We start from the raw sequence: 17,001 nt of genomic DNA, 5'->3' as shown, positions 1-17,001 counted from the left end.
ACCATGACCCGGGCCGAAGGCAGCGGCTTAACCCACTGAGCCACCCAGTTGGTGATATTAGGCAGGTACAGGAGACATAAAGCCACCTACCTATCTTCTCTTTAAGCTCTAGGGGAAAAACAAGAACAATCCCAAAACCCATAAACCCAAGATGATAGGACACTGGAACTCTGACCACAAGATGATTCAAAAAAGTTGGAAACAAAGTCTTACAACACAGAAAGCAGGAATCTCAAAACCAAGACACAAAAGGAGTTTAGCTAACGCCTAACCACAAAGGCAGTCAATGAATATTTACTACAAATCAGGAGAATTATCATCTTAATTATGAATCCTCAGAACCTAGCACAGTGCCTGGATCAAAGAATATTTGCTAAATCAAAGAACAAATGTACTTAACAATTGGTATAAAAGAGAATCCAGAATACAGGTATTTTCCCTCCTTTAAAACATTAAAATAGATATGGGAGCTATTAAATATTAGATATGCAAAAAATAAAACAAAATAATAAAAACCTACAGTTAAATCTCCAGAACAAGAGAACCACAAGCACATGCCCTCAGCTTGAGAACCTATCATACCTCTATTAATTCAAACTGTATGTTTACCTTAAGACCAATACATTCTTATTGTCAACAACTAGAAATCACCAGAAGTCAGCTGCACTTGATACATCCATTTCTTTTAGAATTTTGGCAGTCTTCCCTATCCACATTTGGGCGACAGTAAATTTTGTTCCTGCAACTTTTAAACATTATAAACAAACCAAAATTCTTGTTCTGTACATCTATGTAGGTAAAGAAGGACTGACCGAGGCCTCTACCTTCTGGAATTTTTTAACCAGAAATCTGGCAACTTCCTCTTCATGATGGAGTCCTAAACAACCTCCTCAGAAAATGGCACTACTCTAAAAATAGGTTATTAACATGTTCCAATCTAAGACTCCCTTCCAGTGTAAAAAAAACCTAGCAACCCAATAATGAGGCAAAAGTAAGGATATCTGATGCATATAAAATTATTTGATAAAATTTTAAAGCCTCTATTTACAACTAACTGGTTAATATAATCGTCAATAATTTGTGCTCATGTTTTGGTTGCTTTGTTTTGCTTTGAAGACATTAGGGTAAGGTTATCATTCTTCCTATAATGAGATCATTTTGACAAAATTCTGTAATATCCCACTTCTATCATGAGGATGGCAACAAGGAAAAGCAAGCACATACTTCTGGAGACTAGATTCAGACACATTTGATGAAAGACAGTTCCAAACTTCCCTTAAAAACAGTCCCACTTCTCTGACACACCAGTTCACTTACCTCTCCCATCGCTCTTCCCTCCAGAGCAAGTGCTTGAAAATCATGATTCAGTTCATCCATAGAACGTACCTATAGTTCATAATAGAGAAGGGAAAAATTTCAAGTTAGGATCCTGAATTTCACATACACATTAAACACGACTGAAAGGCTTTTCTGTGCTTACTTTCAGATACTGACAAAGACAGTAACAATAATCAAGTGACTGACATTAAATATTCACTTACCTTTAATCATCAGGGTACAGAGCCAATAACCCCTGTTTTCTCCCCTCCCGTTCCTTTTTTTTTTTTTTTAAACATGAAAAACACATAATCCAGAAAAAAGCATATTCCATCGGACAAGAGAATTGTTAACTATTTTTCATACATTTTAATTTAATAAGTAAAGACCAATATGCTGAAGGGCAATGACATATGATTAGTGACCTGAACATGGCTAGACTCAAAAGGCCACAGTGCTTGCCCCCAACTGCAAAGAGCAAGTAGAAACCAGGGGACTCATTTGATCCGACCCAGTTATTCTTTGATAAACCTCAGGGAAAGGTGCTACAAACTATATATAATGGAGTGCCCCAACATTTCTCCATGTTGGAAGATCTCTGGGGGTTCCTGGAATCTCAAGGAAAGGAAAAAAAGACAGCATGTATCACAAGAATCCCTTCAAACTGCACCCATTAAATGTGTTACCCAAATCAAAACAATCTTTCCAGACTTCAATTAACTCATCGCTAAGATTATTTCTACAAGGTAAGGTGAGAGCCAAGGATTAAGTGTGAAACAGTTCATAGTTCATTCAACAGTTTGATCATAATTCAAAAACCGTGTGTTGTCCAATATTCTATTAGTCCTTTCAGTTATGAAAGGCAAGTCATCCATGCTGCCTGAAGCTAGAGGACAGTCCCTTGTTTATTCAAAAAGAAGTCTCCTCTGCTTGTCAGAAAAACATGGCAGCCAGAGTGCCTGAAGCAGGAATCTCCCAGACCCCCTCATCTGACCGTCACTACCTCCCAGGGTAGGTATACAACCGCCAGCAGTGGGTACATACAAAGAAGGAGGTGAGGTTAAGGCCAGGCAGGGAGAGGGATGCGTGCAGAGAGCATGAGCTGGTAAACAGGTAGGAGAACCAATTCAAGATTTATAATAACAGCTTCCTGTTTGTCATCCAATAATCTTAATTTGACTGAACTGGTATCACATAAAAATAAAGTTGCACTGCTGTTTTAAAACATCTATTTTCAAAACCCAAAGCTGAAATATGCCACAAAATGACACACTGTGTCACTAAAACAAAACAGCTTTGGGATGCCTGCTAAAAATGTAAATTTATAAAATTCAAAATGAAGCTAAAATTCAGCCCAATGAAACAAAGTGACAGAGACAAAGCTTTTTTTTTTGTGGTAAAACTGTTTCAAAGGGCCTTGAAACAGAAGCTATGAACACATAACAAGGTGTTTCCATTATTTAGGTAAACAATGAATGAGCTCCTAAACGAGGTAGCAAAGGTAAGAGGGAGGGTCAAGGAGGGGATAAGAACAGGATATTAGCTGAAAAACTACAAATATCAGATGAAATTATTTTGAACCTTCAGGCCAGAGTTAACATTTACAAAGCATGCAAATCAAATGCATAAAAACCCTATATCTAGCTCCTTCTGTGGAATCTAATCGTATGTTTAACTAGAGCTAGCTAGGCATTTCTTGAAAATCCAAAAGTCTACAAAGACTTCTAACCAAAAATGTTGGAAATTCTATTTATATTTCCCAAGAAAAAAGCAAGAGTAGTAAGGGAAGGTACAGAACATGCAGTATGCATATTTAGGTCAACATCACAAACACGTTGTCATAACAATCATTCCCATTTAAGAGATGAGAAGGGCGCCTGGAGTCGGGTTAAGCGTCTGTACTCTCGGTTTCAGCTCAGGTCAGGATCTCAGGGTTGGGAGATCAAGGTTTCAGCTCAGGTCAGGATCTCAGGGTTGGGAGATCAAGCCCTCCACCAGGCTCCGTGCTCAGCGGAAGTCTGCTCAAGATCTTCTCTGTCTCCCTCTGTCCCTCCCCTCGCTCTCTTGTTCCCTCTAAAAATAAGTAAAATCTCTTTAAAAAGAAAATGAGAAAACTAATAAGCCTCCAAGAAATGCCCTTCCCAACTATTCTTAAGAGGGAAAGAGCACTTAAATGGCACTGAAAGAAACTAAATCCAGGTCTCCCAATTCATAATACAATATCCTTCCTATGTCACCATGCTGCCTCCAAGGGAGCCACAGAAGTTTCCACCCACAGATCGAAGTGCCTTCGTTTTCTGCCTGGGTTTTGAGGAGTGTGCTCTCTTGGTCTTTTTGCCTTTGCTTTCCCTGGTCTCCTCTCTCCCCTCCCCCAACCTTCAAAATCTGCCCATCCTGCCCTTGGAGCAATTTGCACTCCTTTCTCTACCATCTCCCCATCTATCACATATCTCCCCCCACCATTTCCTAATTTCCTAGTGTTATGCCCCAATAATGGGTCCGTGATTAAAGAAGCGAGACGATACAAAGCCACGGTCAAGCAAAGCTTTATTTCGCGCCAAGCATCAAGAATCTAACCAAACGTTCCTGGACACACCTCTTACAAGAGAGGGCGACCCTTCTCTGTTTCACAGTCTAGCTTTTAAGGGCAAAGGCCATGCGGTGGGGCCTGGCCACACACAGGTGACCAATGAGATTGTAACACACACAGGAAACTCCACAGTGATGCTAGGTGACCAGATGAGTTACAATTTACCCTAGTAGACATTTGACCCAGCCTATCACCGTGGTTGGGACTGGCGCCCAAAAGGCTCCCAAAGGGCGGGGCCCATACTCCTTGGTAACCAGGGAGACAGTATGCACCCCCCCCCCCCCCCCCACACTGATCGCATGTCTCTACCAGGCCTGACCCACCCTTGTATCTGGGCTTTGTGACCTGGAGCAGGGACAATTTAACTTTAATGAAAGCCTCTTGCTAAGTAGGTCCTTAAACTAGCTTGCTCAGGTCTTCTCTCTCCCTCTCTTCAACTCTCTCTTTTCTCCTCCCCTGGCCGTCCCTCTTTCTGGGGGTCTCCCTCTGCCTCTCCTACAGGATAAACACTCTTCCTCTTCCCTCTGTGTACTCCCTCCTAACTCCTGTAGACACTGGTGAGAAGGAGACTCAATCCCCAAAGTTTGATCTGCTAGTCCAGAAACTCCATTATAAATCATCTGCCCACAGGTCAGATCAGATAAACCAAATCATTCTCACAAAAATGTTTCTAACTCGTCAGAAACTTACTGTTTATAATAGGAGCTATACCTGGTATGGTCACAGACACCACACTGAGTCCACACAAATTCTCCCTAAGAAACAAAACCAATGACCAGAGGAAGATGCTCAGGAATCCAGAGAAATCAAAGAACAGAAATATTTTAGGCAGGTATTAGAAAGGTACCCTTTCTATCATAAAGAAAAAGTGGCTACAAATTATAATCAGAGTAAATGCTCCCAACACAACAGAACAATCTTTTCTACTTCTCATGCTCCACCTCCCCTTTCTTTAGAATTTAAGTGCCAGGTTAATGTTCATTTCTAGCACTACTTGCAAATTCCTTTTCCACTTTCACTATATGTCTGTAAGACGCCCTTTATTCTACTAACTGATCTTCCCTATCTGCTCTGGTTTCACCAATCTGCTTCCTACTTTTCCTCTTTGGGCTATTTGTCAGTACCATGTAACTTTCTCACACCATCCAAAACTTTCCTTACTGCTGCCCCTCCCCACAACTGCATCTCCTGCTCCCTCTATTGAAGAGGCAAAGCAAGATAAGGGCTTCACTGCCTGACCTACCTCTATATTAGGGCCTTCATCCCACCACACATATCACCGAAACACATACCCCATGCTTCTGAGTTTTGCTTCCACTCCCGGATCCCAGAACCTTCTTCTGTAAGTGTCAACAGCTCCTCCTCTCAGGGATCCTATCCTGACTAGAGCTATAGTGTAGCTCTAAAGTTGCATGTTTTACCACACAGGAAGTTACATATAAGAGCAAACGAGATAAACCCAGAACTATGCATCACACTTGGAAAATTAAAAATTAAGCAAAAGTAGCACCTTACAAATCTTTATTTTAAAATAATCACATTCTGCACTACCTGCTTTTTCTGATGAGGGAGCAGAAGGCTAGCTGAAGACAAAGCATAAACCTACATCCTGCAACCTCTCCCCCAAACCCCCACTCCTGGGAGAGACATATGTGACATTCTTCCAGTAATCTCCCAACTACCTTAATGTTAACACCTTGCTAGAGGAGAAAACAACCTTAACAGTGGCAAGGTTCCTGGTATCTTATAGGTATCTTTTTTTTTAAATATTTTATTTATTTATTGAGAGAGAGTACAAGCAGGGGAAGCAGCAGAGGGAGAGGGAGAAGCAGGCTCCCCGCCAAGCAGGGAGCCCAATGTAGGTGTCCTTTAGTTCGGCCCTCTTTAGCCTATGAAAGTTCTTTTGAAACCTCCCTTTTCCTTACTTCCCCCAACTGGGGAGTATGTATCACCACACCTCAAGATCTTGGTACAGCAGTTTTTTCTGCCCACAGGTTGTGTCCCTCTGCTTTAATAAACCACCATTTTGCACCAAAGATGCCTCAAGACTTCTTTGTTGGTCGTGGGCTCCAGACCTCACCCCACCAAACCTCACCTATTTTCCAAAACCACAGCATATGGCACCCGAACATGGAGCTTTGAGTCTTCCCATCTGGACTCAGCTTCGGTGCAAACCTGAGTACTCTTCTATTCCTTTACTCTCAGTTCAGGGGCTCTTCAAGGAATACAGTCTTAAGGGACTATTTTCATGTTAACTGCTCAGGCTCCAATCCTCTAGCCTGTGGCTACTTACAGGGAGGAGAAAGCATGCCTTTCAGCTAGAAGTTAGTTACCTTGGCCAGGATGGTAATAAGACCCAGAAACCTGGGGAGCCTGGGTGGCTCGGAGGGTTAAGCGTCTGCCTTCAGCTCAGGTTATAGTCTCAGGATCTCCAGTCCCTGGGCTCCCTGCACAGCGGGGAGTCTGCTTCTCTCCTGCTGGCTCCTGCCCGTGCTCTCTCAAAGTCTCTCTCTTCAAATAAATAAAAAGACCCAGAAACTTGATGCCCTCTGTTTATTCCTGTTCTTAAACAAAGTTGTCTGTCTTGGGCACAAGACAGCCATCTAAATTACTAGCACGCGCCAATCTTAAGACTCCCATGTGAGGTTTCCTCCGGACTGATCTAATGTGATCCCCTTCACATCCCTGGTCTACTCACTTCTGGCCATGGGACCTCCACTAGGACCTGGCTGAAACCAGTACCCGATGGAATTAAAACCCAATCAGGCACCATTTCCTAGGGAAGCTGGCTCTAGGGACCACATGTGTAGGAATATGGCTTAGAATCATGATGTATTTATATCTTTACTGTTTGCATCAGTGTCCTCTACTATTTAAGATATAAAGTTCGGTAATTCCCCCATGTAAAACTTTTCTAGTGTTCTCCATGGGTTAAAAACGACAGGTTCTTCAAGGAAAGGTAAGGCATGACCTTCTATGTCATCACCTTCAAGGCAGGTAAAAAAGGCACACGACCTTCAAGGCATGGTATTTCAGTCCAAACGCCAGGCACCCGTCTGCAGCCTAGAACGCAATGGGGAAGCGAAGGGGAGGAAAAGGCTTCCCTCCTACAGGGAACTTTTTTTTTTTTTTAAAGATTTTATTTATTTATTTGACAGAGAGAGATCACAAGTAGATAGAGAGGCAGGCAGAGAGAGAGAGAGAGGGAAGCAGGCTCCCTGCTGAGCAGAGAGCCCAATGCGGGACTCGATCCCAGGACCCCGAGATCATGACCTGAGCCGAGGACAGCGGCCCAACCCACTGAGCCACCCAGGCGCCCCTACAGGGACCTTTTAACCGAGGTGGTAATCACAGCTTGGGTTGCTTTGACACCAGGAAACTATGACATATCCTGCTATGCCACCAGGGAGAATGGACCTTCTCTCTTCTTCAGTTCCCAAGGACTCCTCCTTGGGGTGCCTTGTGACCCACTGGAAACAGTTCAAACTGCAAAACTTAGGAAAGGACTGAGCTCCTGTAACACTGCAAGGCCTCGGTGGGATCTACTCAGTTGGGTCTCCTCTGCAGGAAATAGGGCAAATGGACCTAGGGGACCTTTATTGCTGGTACTTAGGCCTTCACTGCTCTACACCAGGACCCTGACCTAAGGGCCTCTTGTCCAAATGTGTTGCTTGTAAGCCGCCACACATACATACTGGATGATAATTAAATAAATAGGCCTCCTCCAAGTAAACCCAGGTTGTTGGAGGAAACACAAGACAATCCCAGACAAAGAGGACTCTTGACTCTCCCTCACTTTCTTCCTAATATACATGGGAGCTTCTCCTACATTCATTTCCCAGGTTAATGACTATAGCTGGAGCCATGTATGGTTAGTCTACCTTGGAACTTGAAGGAATATTCCCAAGCAGCTCCCCAAACTACCTTTGTTTCAGGGGAATTCCCTAGCTTCTCTGGTCCAACGTGGACTGCCTAGTGTCCCCTGCTGGCAGGAAAACATGGCGTCCGCTCCTCTGGAGCTGATAAAATCTAGAACTGGGAACCCATTCTCTGCCTTCTGGCTAAAATTCTGCCTCTTCAGTCTTCCCGTCCCCACTTCTTTCCTTCCGCCCTTGGGTACAGCCTGCATAATTCGCTTCTAGACCATCCCCCGTGCCTCAGGCACCATGACTCCTCCCTTCACTGTCAAAAGGAGAGAGGGAGCAGAGGGCTAGCTGAGAACCAAGCAGAAGCAGACACCCTGCAACCTCCCTCCCACCCCCCACTTCTGGGTGAGATAACATTCTTCCATAATGCCCCCAACTAAATGTTAATACCTTGCTAAAGGGGAAAACAACCTTAACTTGATAAAGGCAAGGCCTCCGAGGTATCTAGTAGGTCTGGCCTCTTTAGCATATGAAAGTTCTTTTGAAACCTCCCTTACCAACTCCCCAGTATATAACCAGCCACTCTGCAAGCCCTCCGGCCCACAGTCCCTATTAGCTCCTGGTTGTTGCCTCCAGACTTCACCCCACTGAATTTCACCTGTATTCAAAAACCCCATCAAGAAGAGCACCCCCTGGACTTAACACTACCCACTCCAGAGTCCCCATCAGGTAAAAACTAAAAATGGGATGGGCCCAGGTGGAATATATCCAGTATTTAATCTGTTGGTTTAATTTAGACATGTCTTTAAAATCATCAGTATTAAATGTAATAAAACTTTCATTCTGTCGAGGTTTGCTGAATGTAAAATAAATTCAAACATCTCTGTTGTAATCTGTTAGCAAAAATATGACTTAAAATGATGGTTAATCTTGTCTGACTGGAAAGTTTCCATGGGTAACTATTAAAAGTCTTTGGTAACCTGAAATTTCAAAGTTTTGCTTGGACGGTAAACGGGATTGAATTATTTGGACATCTGGGTATTTTCCAAATAGGATAAAGGATTCCAAATAGGATTAATTACTAAATACAGGTTTGCACTTCTATACTTATTACCCAGAAAATAAGAATATTTGGGTCTGTTGGTAAACATGCTTTGTGCTTAAGTGACTCAAATTTGTGGTCTGAAGTTTTGGTTTTAAGAGTTCATAGCTGATTATTAAGTTTTTAATGGAGACAAGATTTCTGGGAGTGCAAAATTCTGCTAAATGTAATGAAGACTGATGGGAATAAGAGCAACAACTATGTAAAAGTGGGAGATAAGAAGAAAGGCATAAAGAATAGGAATGCATTTTGTTGAAGGTAAAAGAAGGTAATTTTGTCCTAAATAATGTGGTTTGAAAAGAAATGGCTTAGGGGTGTGGGGGCGCTGGGTGGCTCAGTCGTTGTCTGCCTTCCTGCCCTCTGCGCAGGTCAGGATCCCTACTCATTAGGAAGCCTGCTTTTCCCTCTCCCACTCCCTTGGTTTCTGTTCCCTCTCTTGCCATCTCTATCAAATAATTTTTTTTTTAAATCTCTTATAAAAAATGGATTGGGACAAAATCTGAGTGCAAGGGGAAGTTGTAGAAGATTTGTGATAGAAATCTTTGGAAAGGAGTTTTAGGTGTGGTCAGAACAGACTAAGATTAAAATAAAGGGATTTTAATGTGCAGTGGTATAATATTGGAATTCTCGATGAACAAAAGTTCATCTTCTCTTAATGAAATGTAAACGAAGATTTTTTTTCCTCTTTTGTCTGTCCAGAAAACCAGTTTGTGTTTTCTCTTATCAGGTCTTTTCAAAGATCCCTAATCCCATTTAAGAATGTGCGTTAAAACTTTCTAAGGTTTTAGTGAACTCCCCCAAGATTTAAATCATGAACAGTGTCATCAGGTTTGTTACCTTGTGGCATAAGATCATCATCACTCAATATTTTGATTATTGAATTGTTATGTGTCACAGAAATAACCAGATTTCTTTGTCAGTTATATTGTAACCTCTCAGATTTCTAACTATGTCCATTTCTGAGTTTGTCATTTATAGTTATTCTTACTCTTTTTTTTTAAGATATTTTTTTTATTTTATTTATTTGACAGTGAGAGAGAGAGATCGTAAGTAGGCAGAGAGGCAGGCAGAGAGCCCGATGTGGGGCTCGATCCCAGGACCCTGAGATCATGACCTGAGCCGAAGGCAGTGGCTTAATCCACTGAGCCACCCAGGCGCCCCTATTCTTACTCTCTTGTAAAATGTTTCATCTTTAGGGAGAGTCATATAAAGTACTTTTTTTTTTTTTTTTAAATATTTTATTTATTTGGGGTGCCTGGGTGGCTCAGATGGTTAAGTGTCTTTTTCGACTCAGGTCAATGATCTCCAGATCCTGGGATCAAGCCCCATGTCAGACTCCCAGCTCAGTGGGGAGTCTGCTGCTTCCTCTTCCTCTCCCTCTCTGTATCTCTCGCAAATGAATAAACAAAATCTTTGGGAAAAAAAGATTTTATTTACTTATTTGTCAGAGAGCATGTGCAAGCAAGCTGAGAAGCAGTCAGGGAGCAGCAGAATCCCCTGCTGAGCAAGGAGCCCAACATGGGATTTGATCCGGGGAACCTGGGATCATGACCTGAGCAGAAGGCAGACACTTAGCCACTGGTCCACTCAGATGTCCCCATATAAGGGACTTTTAAGGACAAATACAGGTATTCAATATCTTTAAAATCCTAAAACCTTCCGAAATAGGAATTTTCAAAATTAACTAAAGCTGCATTTAAATTAAACAAGAATTAGTAACATGGAACTAAATGAACTAAGATTATTACAAGTTTTGTGCCTTGTTTAAAACATTGCTGGTTCTCATGTTTACTCTTCCAGATTAAGGAAACTTTCTCTTAAGATACGTATCACTTACAAAAGTAAGATAAAATACTCATTTGTAAACAAACTGATGGATTTAACCTCTCTCTGAACCCTCTGAAATTCAAAAGGTTTCAGTAAGTATTCTTCCAACTCAATAAGAATCTGTTCTCCTGGGGCACCTGGGTGGCTCAGTGGGTTAAGCGCCTGCCTTCCTAGGGTCATGATCCCAGGGTTCTGGAATTGAGCCCAGCGTGGGCTCTGCTCAGCAGGGAGCCTGCTTCCTCCTCTCTCTCTTTCTCTCTGCCTGCCTCTCTGCCTACTTGTGATCTCTGTCAAATAAAAAAATCTTAAAAGAAAAAAATCTGTTCTCCTTGTAAGGAGAACACTTGAAAGGATACACTTGAAAATGTTGGTTATTTCACCAAGGCTTTGACTGGAATGTCATATTTGAGAGAAAATGCATAGACTCAGATATGACCAAATAGCTCTAAGGAACTAACGCGGCTGACATTATGAAACCTGGAACCATCAGGCTCCTTGAAAATGTTGGCCTGATGCCTTGCTTACAGAGTTCCCACCAGCCTCACCAGGTGAGTAAAGAACGTCACTTCTGGCGGGTGTGGGGAACCTCAGGATATATTGGGGACCTCATGAAGAGGATCTGCCTGTGTCTACAGGTACTACAGGCATGTCTGATGGCAGTACCTGGCTGGGCTTCTGACGTGGAGAGGCTACTAAAAGTTCAACCTAAAGACTCTATAAAACATTTTGGCAAAGCATATTCTAAAAGATCTATAAAATCAAAAAATAAATAAATAAATAAAAGATCTATAAAATCAATCATTCTTGCTGAGCTTATGTAAATAATTAGGCCAAGTTTGTTAACTGGGACTTGTTTTGCTAACATGAGTCTTGATTTTGGCTATTTCTGAAAGAGGGTTATTTTTTAAAAATTCTGTTTCAGTAACCCACCTTTGTGGATGTTAAGTCCTAGTTAAGGTAGACAACTTGAGGTAAACTTCAGAGAAACAGCTTTTCTACTTCCACACAATAGCTCATGTATAATTGCTTCTTATTCTGTAGGGTAACAGGACCTCATGGGCAAGTAGTTATTTAGGATTAATTCCCCAATGATGATATAACTTAATACTTCAATTCCTGGTGGCTGGGATGATGAAAATTTCCTTAAAAGCCAGAGCATACCACACTCCACAGGGTTAACTACGGACTTAAAGGTGATAACGGATGACCTCACTTTATGACTGGACTGGGTGATGTACTTGGGATGCCCTTATCTCTTGATGAGTTTTTCTCCTACTTGCCAGGGGGATTCTCTGTAATTAGGATACTGTTAAGGCTGGACCCCAAACAAAAAGGGCTTCTAAATGGTTTTGTCCCTCATAGTCCTGTTTATCCTGGAAGCCACCTCAGCTGAGTTACAACTGCAGAGTAAGGCTTTATAGCTTATGAGCATACAACAGCTCTCCCAATAAAAGGAGCCTCAAAGCTGCTCACAAGAGACAGTCCCTGACTGTAATGACAGTATTTATTTATTTATTTATTTATTTATTTGACAGCGAGAGAGATATCACAAGTAGGCAGAGAGGCAGGCAGCGAGAGAGAGAGAGAGAGAGAGAGAGAGCGCGCGCGCGCGCGTTCAGGGTGTCTCTACGCCCCTACAGCAGGAGGATCTTACAGAAGATGAGAACTTCCACCTTCAGCAACCTCAGATTTAAGGGTCAAAATTGTTCAGGGAGGAAATGAGGGAAATGAATGCTAGCTGACGACAAAACATTAAGCCTGCACCCTGCAACCTCCCCTCCTACCCCCAGGGACCCTTGGGTGGGACATGAGTGACAATCTTCCAGGAATCTGCCAACTGTAATAACATGCTGGAGGGGAAAACAAATTTAAGGAAAGGCAAGGTCTCCAGTATCTTACCTATATAGTAGGTTGGTTTTCCTTAGCATACGAAAGTTCTTTTGAGACCTTTCCCTCCTTTTCCCCAACTCTCAGTACTCAAGATCCTCAAGCAGCAGTTCTCTCTGCCCCCGGGGTTCTATCCCTGTCCTTTAATAAGCTACCACTCTGCACCAAAGACGGCTCATGAATTCTTTTCTTGGTCATCATCAGCCCCAAAACCTCACCTATATTCCAAAACTACATCACTTTCCCATCACCCTACTCAAGGTACCCAACATCCCACACACAATAACACATCACTGTTTCCTCATCTGCAGCTGCTGTATACAAATATGTTGTACTGGTTAACGAGACAGAATGTCCAGTATTTAGTTAAGCACTTCTGTATCCACCCCATATTTAACTTCTATAAAGTTACTGAACTGTCTCCTTCACCCACTCACCCTTTCTTTCCCATGCTGGGGCAGGGTTGGGGGGCAGGGTGTTGGTTGTCTCTCCAGTTCAGCATTTCCATAATCAATGCACAGAAGTACCTAGTGGGCCCAGTGGGTTAAGGGTCCAACTCTGATTTTGACTTAGGTTGTGATCTCAGGGTCGCAAGACCGAGAAGTTACCTTCTACAATTTATTCCTGAACTACATGCCACTATTGTCTCCTGACTGTCCTACCTCACCATTTAGATGTTTCTCTTGCCAGCCAAGGTTTCCGGGGGGTACAAAAAAAAGAAACTTAGGCACAAATGTAAGAATAAGAAGTTCATGATCCAAATACTTTATGAATTACGATTTATCAGTTTCTCAGGTAGCTACTATTGAAAATTAAAATTACAGAGCAGAAGGAAGCAGGTAACAGTAGACCATGCAGTCCAGAATAAAAAACCTAAAAAAATGTATTGATTACATTGTTAACTGTTTAGTATCTCTTAGAATGAATGTCCCTTTACTTAAACCAGCTTGATCAGTTCTCTGCTACAGAAGAACCAAACTCAGACACAAGGGTATCACTGAGATTTATTGATATTATGTCAGAGTAACTAAGCTATATTAAAGTAAAATTCAACAGATCAATACTTTATGAACATGTTTCAGGATACCAGCCTAGAAAGGGCAAGTTCATGATTCCCACCACCTCAGGCCACCAACAACTACAGCAAAAGTATTCCCCTAAATGGCCAAATCACTTGTACCTGGTGAGAAATGGTAAACTGACTTACTCAGATTCCCTCTAAGCATTTGGACCAGATAGCTTGGAAAGATACAGTGGAATTCCCTAGATGTCTGGCAGTGGGGGGGTGTCTTTCTACTGAAGTATAACCAGGTGAATTAAGTGAGCGTAGAGAAGAGATTATGTTGAAAAAAGCAGAAATAAGGGCTCCTGGGTGGCTCAGTGGGTTAAAGCCTTCTGCCTTCGGCTCAGGTCATGAACCCACGGTCCTGGGATCCAGCCCCACATTGGATCCGCTCTGCTCAGCAGGCAGCCTGCTTCCTCCTCTCTCTGCCTGCCTCTCTACTTGTGATCTCTGTCAAATAAAACCTTTACTTGTGATCTCTCTCTGTCAAATAAATAAATAAAATCTTTAAAAAAAAAAAAAAAGGCAGAAATGAAGACGATGAGAAAGCCACCCAGTACCAAGAAGGTCCACCTATTTCCTGCTAGGGAACGGGGGTCAGAGAAACCCTGGTAGTCCTTCATTTAATGCCCTGAAATTATGCTAGCTAAAAACACATTTCTGTCTATACCTTGAGACTAAAACTGCCTTCACTCAAAATATCTGCTTCCTTAACTACCAAATCTAAGTTGTCAGATTTTCTCAACTACCTTTGCTCTCCTGGAGGATTTTTTGCATAGGCAAGCCTAGATCACCATGGCTCTGTTTCACTAACAGACCCAGAACAATACAAGAACTGGTGCCAAGAACCATTACCCAATGATACCAGTGAGAAAAACCCAAGCAGAAGCACAAACCTGAGGGGTACCTGGCTGGCTCAGAGCATGTGACTCTAGATCTTAGGGTTACATATTTGAGCCCCACACTGGGTGTAAATATTTTAAACATCCTGGGATGTCTGGGTGGTTCCTCAAAGGAGAGGGGGGACCTACTCTTTTGGCCTAACACATGAATGTTTCCACTCATTTTTTCACTGCCCATAACGCTAAATACCAGAGTTGCAGAGTTTGAAGACACTGTACTACAAAAGAGACATCCTATCTTACATATAACCAAGGTTCAGTGAAGTCATGAAGCAGATAAAGATCAGAAATAGAATTGGAATTCAAATTGAGGTCTCTACCTTTAACAACTCTGTTCTCATCAAAGGCAAGCACAAAAGCACCTGTAGTTAAACAGCGGTTCCAACACATGATTACTATTACCATACAGTCTTCCATGATACGCAAGGGGGAAATGAAGTCACCACAATAACCAGGGTCAGAATGAACTTGGTGCCTGGGTGGCTCAGTCAAGTGTCAACTCAGGTCCTGATCTCAGAACTGAGAGGAGTCTGGCATAGAGCTCCCTTCCCCCTCTCATGCTCTCTCTGAAAATATTTTAAAGAATGAACTTCCACTTTACTATCATTAAAGACTGCTACAATCATTAGCAATTAAAGTAAAAACATAAGAGTTTAAAGATTACCTAATGTGTGGGGCGCCTGGGTGGCTCAGTGGGTTAAAGCCTCTGCCTTTCGCTCAGGTCATGATCCCAGAGTCCTGGGATCCAGCCCCGCATCGGGCTCTCTGCTTGGCAGGGAGCCTGCTTCCTCCTCTCTCTGCCTGCCTCTCTCCCTACTTGTGATCTCTATCTGTCAAATAAATAAATAAAATCTTTAAAAAAAAAGAAAAAAAAATGATTATCTAATGTGTAACAGACCTACATAAGTTACCAAAACTGTTTTGCTACCAGAATATATATACCTCATATAAATGTCAGCAGTTCCTAGACAAAAAACAATTTACAAAGTAAAGGATGAACATGTATTTTCAAAATCATTTAATGATACTAGTGACCTTTAAACACATAACCTTACAACTGCTGGTTCTGCCAGTCTTTATTTCACCAATCATGTTCAAGCTGAAATCAATACTGAGGACTAGGCCATTTTAACTACAGAAAAAATTAAATTGTTACATAAGGATCTAATTAAAAGTGTAAGACTTAAGATAATGATCGGGAGCAGAAGACTCCTGATCTCAGAGCTGTGAGTCTGAGCTCAACAATGGGTATAGAGATTACTTAGAAAATCTTGGGGCGCCTTGGTGGCTCAGTCAAGCATCTGTTTTTGGCTCAGGTCATGATCTCAGGGCCCCAGCATGGAGCCCTGCAGCTGGCCCCCTCTACTCAGCAGGGAGTCTCTCTCTCTCTGCCCCCTCACAGGTGTGGGCTCACTCTCACAATAAAAATATGTAATATTTTTAATATATTTTATATATCACAAATTTATAAATATTTTAATGATCTTATTATAAATGTAAATATACTGTAAATAATTTTAATATTTAATAATCTTAAAAAATAATGATCAGCCTTATCTCTGCCTGGCTATAAACTACAGCCAGAAAGCTGAATGGCATATTCCTGACCATCAAAAGAACCAATTTCAAAAACATAAGAGACTCCCATAGCACTATACAGATGACATTACATCAAAAAATGTTTATCTGCAAATGGAGCACACACCAAAAAGTGTTCATTAGCAGTAAAAAAGGTCATTCTAAAATGCCAGTCTCAAGAGAGGACATATGGAAGAAAATTTTTTAAAAAATTAAGAATACTCGTCCAAAAATTGTTAGATCAGGTTGTGGCAAATCTGTAAGTATCAGACCTTTTCAAAAAAATGAAAATTTAACATATTTGCCATCACTGGAATCAGGAACAATCCTACTGGCAGAGTACTGGAATCTATGTAAAGTAATGTGAATGCAACAAGTATTTGTCCACAAAAAAGGGCACACAACTGGCTTTTCCAAAGTTTTGCTAATACCAAATTTTCTGAGGTTCACTTTGTCATAACTTATGTTCACTAACAGACATGTATTTATAGGCATTAAAGGTTTAGAAGAATTTCTACCATAAGAGTTTGTCAAAAAAATTATGGGCCTACACATGCACTGGTAAGAATTTTCTATACAACAGTAAATACTTCTAAACAATATACAACTTACCACCAGTGAAAACTACCAATTTTGGAAAGTAAGTTCAAAGGGGAAACTGTCTGCTACAGTGTCAGTCTCTGGGTAGGAGGAATACTTCTCTAGTTAATGTGCTCTCTGTCAATTGACGTAGACAAAAGTTCAAGGACCATGGTACACGTCTTACTGCTCTCTCAACTGCTCTCAAGTAACAACCACTAAACAGCAAAACTGCACTCTACCAACAGTGCCACGGTACCTTATCTCCCTAAAAGTAACCCCCACAGTAT

At 41.7% G+C, this 17,001-nt stretch overlaps 1 protein-coding gene across 13 annotated transcripts in view; it reads right to left on the bottom strand.

Annotated features, from left to right (window-relative positions):
- PUM1 (pumilio RNA binding family member 1) overlaps positions 1–17,001 on the bottom strand; it is a 140,771-nt gene that overhangs the window by 90,662 nt on the left and 33,108 nt on the right. For all 13 annotated transcript variants that reach the window (XM_045999169.1, XM_045999178.1, XM_045999161.1 and 10 more), the window contains one exon: positions 1,318–1,386. In XM_045999169.1, coding sequence (XP_045855125.1) covers positions 1,318–1,386 — 69 coding nt within the window. The remainder of the gene's footprint in view (positions 1–1,317; positions 1,387–17,001) is intronic.

The sequence above is a fragment of the Meles meles genome, chromosome 1 (assembly GCF_922984935.1).
Source record: "Meles meles chromosome 1, mMelMel3.1 paternal haplotype, whole genome shotgun sequence".
In the NCBI taxonomy this organism is placed as follows: Eukaryota; Metazoa; Chordata; class Mammalia; order Carnivora; family Mustelidae; genus Meles; species Meles meles.
This window is presented reverse-complemented; position numbering and strand designations above follow the sequence as displayed.